At 36.9% G+C, this 9,941-nt stretch overlaps 1 protein-coding gene across 1 annotated transcript in view; it reads left to right on the plus strand.

Moving 5' to 3' along the window:
* Positions 1-9,158, plus strand: part of IRAK2 (interleukin 1 receptor associated kinase 2) — a 19,264-nt gene extending 10,106 nt beyond the window's left edge. The window contains exons 5-13 of the mRNA XM_009283738.2: positions 1,042-1,236; positions 1,681-1,745; positions 2,221-2,335; positions 3,077-3,186; positions 3,571-3,766; positions 4,473-4,535; positions 5,586-5,786; positions 5,952-6,468; positions 6,849-9,158. Coding sequence (XP_009282013.1) covers positions 1,042-1,236; positions 1,681-1,745; positions 2,221-2,335; positions 3,077-3,186; positions 3,571-3,766; positions 4,473-4,535; positions 5,586-5,786; positions 5,952-6,468; positions 6,849-6,967 — 1,581 coding nt within the window. The 3' untranslated portion in view covers positions 6,968-9,158. The remainder of the gene's footprint in view (positions 1-1,041; positions 1,237-1,680; positions 1,746-2,220; positions 2,336-3,076; positions 3,187-3,570; positions 3,767-4,472; positions 4,536-5,585; positions 5,787-5,951; positions 6,469-6,848) is intronic.
* Positions 9,159-9,941: the final 783 nt, after the last annotated feature.

Below are 9,941 nucleotides of genomic sequence, written 5' to 3' on the forward strand. Positions count from 1 at the left end.
GATGCCCAGCCAGTTCCCGAGCAGCGATCGCTGCCCCCCAGCCAACTCTCCCCAGTTCCTATACTGAGCATGACATCACATGGTATGGAATATGCCTTTGGCCAGTTTGGGTCAGCTGTCCTGGCTGTGCCCCCTCCCAGCTTCTCGCTGGCAGGGCATGAGAAGCTGAAAAGTCCTTGATTAGTGCAAGCACTGCTCAACAACAACTAAAACATCAGTTTATCAACATTATTCTCATGCTAAATCCAAAACACAGCACTATACCAGCTACTAGGAAGAAAATTAACTCTATCCCAGCCGAAACCAGGACACCTGTTTTCTTTAGTTTATTTTGTTCAAGTTTTTTTAAAGAAGATCATGTTTTAAGACTTTAAACTCTTCCAAAATAACATGGTTCAAGAGTACCAGCCAGAAGAGAAGATTGCTATAAAGAATACAGTAGTTTCAGAGTTTCTTGAGAGGGAGTTAATGTTTTGTTTTCTCAAGTCTGGAGAACATTAAGGTTGTGAAAGCTGCATGATTAGGCTATACTGGAACTGTAATAACAATTGGCTTTAGGACTTGCCACACTGGAAGCAACAAATTATTGTGCAGCCAACACCAGATGCTTCAGAAGTAGATGTGAAGTTCCTACCAGAACCTAAATACATTATGAGGGACCCTACTTTCTGATCCAACTGTTTCTTAATATATGCCCCAGCCATAAAGATTAATATTTTTTGTAACTTAAACTAACATCACTTCAAATAAATATATGGACTTTTAAACAAAACTAAGTCTGTTTTCTGGGAAAGGTGGAAATGCGCATTGGTAACTGTTTTCAAGTCTCTTCTACTATGCAAAATTTTTACATCAGCAAAACACATCAAGACGGGTATTACAAAGGGAAACCCTAACGAGTGATTGCACAGTACCTTTCACAGTTTCTTTCAACAATCACAGTGATTGCTTAAATCATGGAAAAGAAAATATGACACCTGAAAGAAAGAAAAAGCATATGAATTTTCATGAGATAAACTTGTTTCTTGTACAAATGTGTAGCCTTGCAGCTCTTCTACTCCTCAGCAGGAGACAATGACTGATCTCCCCAGCGGGAGTCTTTTGTGGAGCCAGAGGGAAGTTACTAATGCCACAAATGGTTTCAGTGACAAGAGCAGAATTTGTGAAGGTACATTTGCAGATGTCTACAAAGGTCAGAGGAACAACATAGTGTATGTCATCAAAAGACTGAAAGAGGCAAGTACTCCACCTTTTCTTTTTCTTTGAAGGGGGTATGTTATTAGCATCTCTTGAACGTTAGCAGTTGTTGTTTAATATTGTATGGGGAAGGAACCAGAATGGCTACACGAGGAGAGGTAAAAAGGAAATGATGTAAAGTAAGTAAACCTAGGTTCAGGAAACACATATGAGAGATACTTTACTCATGTGAGTAGTTTTATTAACTCTACCCATGGGAGTAGCCTGCAATGTAGCTGCCTGCATTGATGATTGGATCAGAGGTGTCTTTACACTGGTTTTTGTTCTAATTTTCAATTAATTGTTGCCTTTGACACAAAGTTGCCATCAGTGATACTTGCCTATTTTCTAAAGGAGTTTGTCATCTGGAGACTAAAAGATCTGTATAAATGCAACATCTTAATAGTTACTATTGACATTCTATTGCATGTTTTCATTTTTCAGATGGAATGCACAAGCCCAAATTCCACCCAAAGATTCTTTCATACAGAAGTACAGATTTGCTTTCGGTAAGTGGTTGGCTTTCAAATGCAGTCTGTGCATATCCTCCATGTGGCCTGTTGCCCATGTGTTTAGTTCAAGACTGATGTGTCTGTCTCCCTGGCACCGTGCTGGTCCGGGGACAGTGGGGTTATGCGCTGCCTTTGCAGGAGCCCTGGGGAAACAGCATGCCTCCCGGTGATGCTGCAGGTCCCTGCTGAGCAAACACAGCCGCTCTGCCAGTCCTTGAGAGGGTGAGGAAGCGGTGCCTTCTGGAGCTTTGTATCCCTCCTACTTGCTCAGAACAGGGCTGCGCTATAATGATCTCTCTTTGCTGCTAGGTTAGTTGGCCTTCTGTGGTCCTGCTCAGGGCCATTCTGTGCTTCCAGCTGCAGAACACAATTCCCGGTTGCCTTGAATTTAGGAATTTATTTCAGCTCAGGAGTGTATTTTTCTGTGTTGCTCTTACTTCATTTGCAAATCATTGTTGATCTGTGCCTGCAGGTGTTGTCACGTCAACATTTTACAGCTGCTGGGTTTCTCAGTAGAAACTGGATTGCACTGTCTGATATATCCATACATGCCTAATGGATCACTACAAAACAAACTTCAGTGTCAAGTAAGCAAATAATCTGGGTCTATTATCTATCTGCGATTAAAAGTCCTGTCCTGTTATTGTATGAAAAGCAATTCTCTCTCTTTGAATTCTGAGAAACAGCCAAAAAAAAAAGTGCCCAAATATCTTGACTGCAAGTACGAGAAAGGCTGCAGCTCTTCTCCAGTTTTTCTACTGCAAAGCAGATCAGGTCAACAGGAAGTTCCTGCTGTGCAGCCTTTAGATTTTTAAAGTAATAAGGAATCTGCAAAATGTGTCTATTCATATTGTAATATTTCATTGGATTTGGGAATATGCTTCTGTAGAATCCATCATCATATTCATTGGCATAATGTGCTATGAAGTTTTACAAGGGTTTAAGAGGGAACAGTTTGAGGTGTTCACACCTACTGAAAGAGCATTTGCAGAGGAGAACATAGGGCAGAGAAACATCAGAAAAGCAATCCATCAAAACCAGCGCTATGCCTCAGTAATGGCCAGTATTTGATGCTTTGGACAAGCGTGATCCTTGCTGTATCCTTATCTCACTGTGTCCTATGGCAGGCAAAACGTGCAGCACAATATATAAGAATAGGTTCCTTCCTTGGCCTAGAAATCATCAATTTCTGCCTTGGACCAAACTTCTGATTTAGGTCAGCAGGAGTTTTGATTGGGACTAAAACTGAGTCTTTGGTTTTCAAAACTACAAATGTCTCTCAGTTTTTTATTCTATAAAATACCATTTTTTTCCTCACTTTCTTGCAGGATGATTCTGCTCTACTGACTTGGGAGATGCGAATTAGCATTTCCACGGGACTCATCCGAGCTGTAGAGTATTTACATAATTTTGGAATTCTTCATGGGAATATCAAAAGGTGAGGGGTTTGGCATATCAGCACTTCCTTGGTCACCTGTTAATTCCAGGATTTCTTTAACAATAATGGCTGAAAGCTTATGCGATTTTGAAATCCATTTGCAGTATCTTTCTGCTATCTCTTGTTCTGTAGGGTGTTTACCGTTTTATGTTTACTCTGTCTCTCTTTTATAAATGATGGAAATATATTCTTTTGAAGTAATTTTTGGAGTGCTTGTTCTTCCCCCTCTCCCTTTCCACCGTTCTTTATCCTTTCATTCATACACAGCAGGCCAAATGCTGGAAACTTTCAGCGCTTAACTTTAAAAGTGTAAAACTGTAATTCTTTACCTCACGTTAAAGTAATTACTTGACCAATATTGTTATTTGTCTTTCTTTATCACAGCTCAAACGTCTTGTTGGATGAAAACTTCACACCAAAGCTTGGACATTCAGGTCTGCGATTGTATTCTGTTGATAAAAAATCAGAATATGCTATGATGAAAACCAAAGTCCTACAAGCTTCTCTTACTTATCTGCCGGAAGATTTTATCAGACATGGGCAGTTAACAGAAAAAGTTGATATATTTGGCTGTGGTGTGGTACGTTGCCTTTTCACCATGTTCTGTTGTATTCTTTGGTGCTTCTAGACAGGCAATTGGATATAAGAGCATGTGCCTCATATAGTTGTTTTGCCGGCAATTTCATATCATAGTTGCTGACTATATAATGTGTTGAAATCCTGTTTTTAATTATGTTCACACTCCAAATATACTTCAGTTTGTGGCAAAGTGAGGTGAATCTTTTGAACAACATAAACAAAATTGTTTCTTGTTACAAAAAATTATTACTGCGGATTGTTTTAAAAAAAAAAAGAGTAGAAGAAAGACTGCAGTTAGGTTCTCAGAATTCTTGCAGATTTGCCACATGAACTGCTACAAACATCACCTGTTAATTTGGAATTTCAGCTAAAATAATTGATAGTCTATGATGTCACCTGTCTCCAGGTGTTTCCATTTAAATAGGAAGTTACTCTGTTCAGTGCGATTTCTTATCTAGATTTAGAATGACTTTCTTCTCATCCTTTGTTTCAACAATATCTATTGTACCTAACTATAAAATTTGGACTTGGCTCTGGAGGTAAAGTGTCATAAAGATTGCCCAGATCTGGCATTGTTAAGCCATCTGAAGTAAAAATATAATTTCAAAATGCCCTGGCAGTTCAACATTTCTTTAGTTACAAAACTCATTTTTAAAAATAGAATTAATTCTGAACAAATTGTTTTATCTTTCAAATATACGTTCTAGATCTTAGCAGAGATACTGACAGGGATTAAAGCGCTGGATGAAGGAAGACACCCTATTTATCTGGTAAGAAAAAGCAGGAATAATGAATACCAGCATGAGTGAATGGGGTTGCTTTCATAAAATGAATTTTCATTTTATATAAATACAGTTTGTTATTTGCAGTCTGCTATACACATCCTGAAGAAGGGATGTTTAGAAGTCATGTCCTGGTTCCATTAACATCAATAGCCTACCTGCCTTTAGATAGAAGCAGAATACATATTCCCATTTCACATACCACACTCGTGAGTGCTGGCCTGATTATATTAGGAGATACTCCAGAATAATTGGTGTTTAAATACATGCTTATTTAAGAGACAAGGCCTTGTGCTGAAATGCTGCTGCATGTTTTATGTGCCAGAAAGAGGTATTATGAGCCAAACTGAATGGGGAAACCTGGGTAGGCGGTAACTGCAGTTGCTCATCATCAAGTTTATCAGGCGTTTATGTATTGCACTAGTGTCTGGAATTTATATCCTGGCCAATTTGCCCAAGCTGTGATTAGAACTACACAAACTACTTTCACAAGCAATCAGAACTGGCCAGGCTCACTGAATGCCATTAACACCATCTTCATGTAAACAGACTCCACCTATATTCCTTCTATGGGATATGCTTCTTCTGATTTGCTGTTGAGGGGAAAACGATAGTATTCTTACTTAATATTTCCAAGCAATTCAGCAATGTTCAAATGGGTTCAGAAAATAAATGATCCTAGGTTTCTGATTTCCTTAACAAATGTTTGAAAAGTCCTGTGCAAGAATGCTGCTATATACAGTGTTGGTTATTTTTCATTCCTATCAATGGGCATATGCCTAGAAGAGCTGGGTCTGCTTTAGTGAATTTGACATTAGACACATGCAGAGAAAACCTTTGGCCTTTTCTCTCCTCTGAAAACAAACATTTCTGTCAGTTGCATGAATGGAGATTCTTAAAGCTTTTAGGTCTGTAAACCAGCCATTAAGGAGCAATAATAACAAATATATGGCAAGACTTACATTCTCAGTGATTCATATAGAAATAAATGTTTGTGTTAATTTTGCCTTCACTAATGTATCTCTTTCCTTTGAACAGAAAGATATGATTGCTGATGAAATTCAAATAGCAAAAGAAAGCTCATACTCCAAAGTAAAAAATTTTGAAAAGCTAGCTGCCAAGGAAATATGCTGTAAATATCTTGACAGGAAAGCAGGACACTTGCTGGAAGAGGTTGCTATTGATTTTGCCTCAGCCATCTGCCTTTGTCTGAGAAAGAAGAATTCTAACATAGCAGAGGTAATATTTTAAATACAGGACCCAGATTTTAGTCTTCTTGACAGCAAGGTCTAAAGCTACAAAATTCATGCCTTGCTTATTTTTGAGAGTGTTGACATAGGAGAATATGTGTAAGCAGGGGTACAGGAATTAGTCTGCATTCACAGATTTTGTTGTTAAAAACAGGTGCTTGAAATTATGGAAATAGCTGAAAATAAATTAAGAGAGCATTCCATCTGTGGAGGCAGCACTTCTGGATTCTCCATGAACACTCCAGAAGAAACTGATGATGAGACAACTAGTCTCAGCATGGATGTGCCTTCTGTGGGGCAGAATAAAGAGGACAGCACACAGCCAGTGATCCTGACAAGTGCCAATCCATGCACACCTTTAATAGGAGTTGTGTCACCTGACATTTACTGCGGACAAATGTCAAGGGTCCCTTGTGAATCTGATGAATCAAGTAGTTTTATATGGAATCCTTCAGAAAGATCTACAGATGAGCTGTCTAGCAACAGCTGTAACAATTCAGAAAACATGGCAGCCTCTGATTACAGGATCAAGCAGGAAAAACCTGCAAATGGACTCCAGAAAAGAAATGCAGCATGCACCAAAAGTGATGACGTCTTAGAAACAGCACCTACTGCACAGAGCACCTTTCAACAAAAAAATGCAGACCTTGACTCTTCGTGTTCTTCACAAGGTAAATCTAGATAAATCTGAAGGGTGCATGCAGAACATTCAAAAGCATATGATCTTCAAGCTTTTGGCAAAACTGCCCATGCTCCTGTTACGATAACCGAAGTCTTTGTAAAAGTGCTCTAGTACTATAATAGTAGGGACAAATTACTCTCTTCTGCAGAATTGCTTAGGCTCTTCTTCCCACTTCTAAACACATTTCAGTAAATCTTTTCTCCTTGGTTATGATTTTACCAATAAATCTACAAAATGTTTTCTGGTTTTCTATCAGATTTTTTTCCTAAGCCTGTTTTGTTTTTGTTTTTTTTAAATTTAAAATTACCATCTATTCCTTAGACAATATATGGATTTTTTTCTCAATATTTGGGCTTTTTTGTTTTTCAGCATTAGCCAGAGAGACATCTTGGAAAATAAAGATAAATGATCAAAAAAAGAAGCTCATGGAAAATATTTTGCTGTATGAAGAAGACAAATTGAACAGTTCTGAACTTTTTGAATCATAAATTGGATGGATTTATTAGCAGTGGCCAGCTCGAAAGAAGAAATAAGGACTGTCTCTTCATTAGAAAGATGGTAAAAGTGTGTCTTTCATGTAAGGTTAAGTAGCAGGTTTGGATCAGAAACATTAGCCCTGACTGAAGAAAACAGAAGTGATCACACTGAGAAGAAACAGAAAATACCTGTTCTGAAGCAGATTAAAGCACAGTGCCACTCTGTAAACAGAAATGCCTTCTTCCTTTTCATCTGCAATGTAAAAAGATATGGCAAACACAAACAATTGCCAAAATAATTTACGATCCTTTTGCAGTGTATTTCAGAAAGCATCTACATATAATGTATGTCTTACTAAAAAACACAGTCCTGGAAGTTATAGGGCAAGCACTGATCAGCAACCAGTTAGCAATACCCTTTATTGTTATCCCACTGTGTGTGAGCAGACAGAAATCTTCAGGGAGATTGGAGTAGGTTTCAGTTTTCAAAGGAATCTATCCTATTCCATATAATCTTAGTCCACATACTCAAAAACACTGCATTACCAGAGAGGGGAATTTTTACGCAAGTTCTCAGATGTATTCTACGTGACGCAATCTCAATTTGAATTGCACTGAACATAGTTGTAAGTAAATAATTTAAGCCATGTTAGTCTACTCTATGAGCTGCTCTACTACATATATACATATGACAACATTTGAAGTCTAACCTTTAAGCTTCACTGTCAGGAGCTCTAAGACAGTGTTTAATACTTCATAAGAGTATTTTTGGAAGTTAATTTTTTCTAAGTGTCCTTTACATGTTGTTAAGGTTTCTCATTGTGTTTCACATGGTAACTGTTGTATGTTTTGGATTAGGGACAAGATTTTAATTTAAAATATCTTTAATTTTGTTGTAGGTCCCTTGAAATTTTATTTGTTATATTTATTTTGGCAATGGGTTAAAGAATCGGTGAAAGATGAGCTGGTAAGTGGACCTGTTCATGGTGCCACGCTCACCGCGTATTCTCAGAGAGGAATCGTTTTGTGTGTCTCTTGGCTTACCCAGCATTAGCAGCCTTGGGGTCAGCCTCAGTGATCATGCTTAAAAGAAAAAGATAGAAACTTGTATGCTGTCATATTTATTATCAAGTGAAAGCCCCCTTAAGAAAGTGCCACTTTTATTGTTACGACTATTTATTATTTGTAATATTGTTAGCATACTCCACTCTTGCGCAGTCTAAGGAAATACAGGTTTATTATAAACAAAAAGAACTATCAGAACATGTAGCTCAGCTTACAGACAGGTGACTGCTGCCTCCTTAGCATAGGTAATAGGGCCTGATGTACAGAAATGGCGAAAATTCACAATGGAGTTCAGGAAATATTTAAAAAAAACCCAAATGTATATGTAATTCTTTTCATTAGAATTGTGTAATGGTATAGTTTTCCTAGCTTTACACAAAGGTCTCCGAGTAAGGCCTCAGATCTTCTACATTTGTGCAGTACCTAGTTCACTGTAGGTACTATTATGAGCAAGTAAAAGTACTTTAACTAAAGACCTGAGTATTAGAATAATCTACACATTTATCAAATTGATTTCTACACTAAAAACTGGTAAAATTCCTTAATTATAAGTGCCTTGGATACTGTCTATGTATTTGCCAGTGTCAGTTTCTTTTTATTTTACCAGAATCAAACCAAGAAAACATTGGTACTGATATGAGAAACGTTGAGTATATTCAGATTGGTCAATAACTGCTTAATTCTACATGAGATTTAATTGAGATACTTTATGGCACTGAAAATTTAACATTCATTGTTTTTCATGGGTATATTTTGGGAGATCCATGGTAAATACCTTGGGTCTCCTCCAGGAAGAAATGCACATAGACACACCCCAGAGCTGAATGGAAAACCTAAGTTTTTTAAATTGAGAAACATAATTTAGACACAGTTCTGTTTCACAAAAATGCTTTAAAGGTTTTGTTCTCCTGAAGTCACAAAATGAAATTGTTATTCTTTGCCTTGTTCCATGTTAGTTTTAAAATACTCAGAGGTGATATACATTGTCTTGTAGAGTTACATAAGTATATAATGTAACATATATAAGACACTGCGTAGCCTTACAATAATGGTACTCTGTTACATAACCTGGCTGTTCAGTATAATGTATGTTTTAATCTCAACTTGGCAAATTTATACATTACCATTTACTAACACCTTTGTGAATAAAAAAAATGAAAAAAAAATCCTTTCCTTATAGCCTGCTATTTCATGATTTATGGCACAGAAAAATGTGTCTCAATCCACCCTATTTAGGTAAATTTGTGTTCGTAGGGAAGCAGTTCAAGGTCTTTGTACACACTTAATCATTAGTAATTATTAGTACAAACATGTTTATTCAGTCTTCATTCACTGTTAAATAGCTGATTTTTTTCCTTTGAGGTGTCCCTAGAGAAAAATTTCACTCTAAAATTAATAATTACAAGGATTACTGAGATACAACTGACATTTATTGTTGTTTAGATGCACAATCTATAGTATTCTTTATCCTGAAGACATTGTAGCTCTTTGTCAAAAATGAAGGACAAGTCTGCTTTTTTTTTAATCCATGAACACTAGAATAAGGGCACAAAATATAATTTTTTAAAAAAATAGTTGTTATAGAAATATAGAACTGTGCAAGTAAAACTAATTTGGAGATTAGCACCTCCCAAAGGTGCTGTTAAAACCTAGAGGCTGAACATCATCCTATATTGTTGATTAATGGTAAGAATTATCAATTCATTGACACATTATTTTTTCTTATATGTTTAATTTTAATAATGTGAATAAATACAAACATGGAAGCACCGTGTCTACTGGCAAAACTAAGGTGGCATTTAAATATGTAGAGGGTGAAGAAAGCTGCATTACACAGTTTTCGAGGTTACTAATTGCTATGTAACAAACTAGCAAATTTTTCTGTAACCATTGACTGCATCTTATGTATCCTTTGTACTAG

Source organism: Aptenodytes forsteri, unplaced genomic scaffold, assembly GCF_000699145.1.
Source record: "Aptenodytes forsteri isolate BGI_AS27 unplaced genomic scaffold, ASM69914v1 Scaffold267, whole genome shotgun sequence".
Taxonomy (NCBI): Eukaryota; Metazoa; Chordata; class Aves; order Sphenisciformes; family Spheniscidae; genus Aptenodytes; species Aptenodytes forsteri.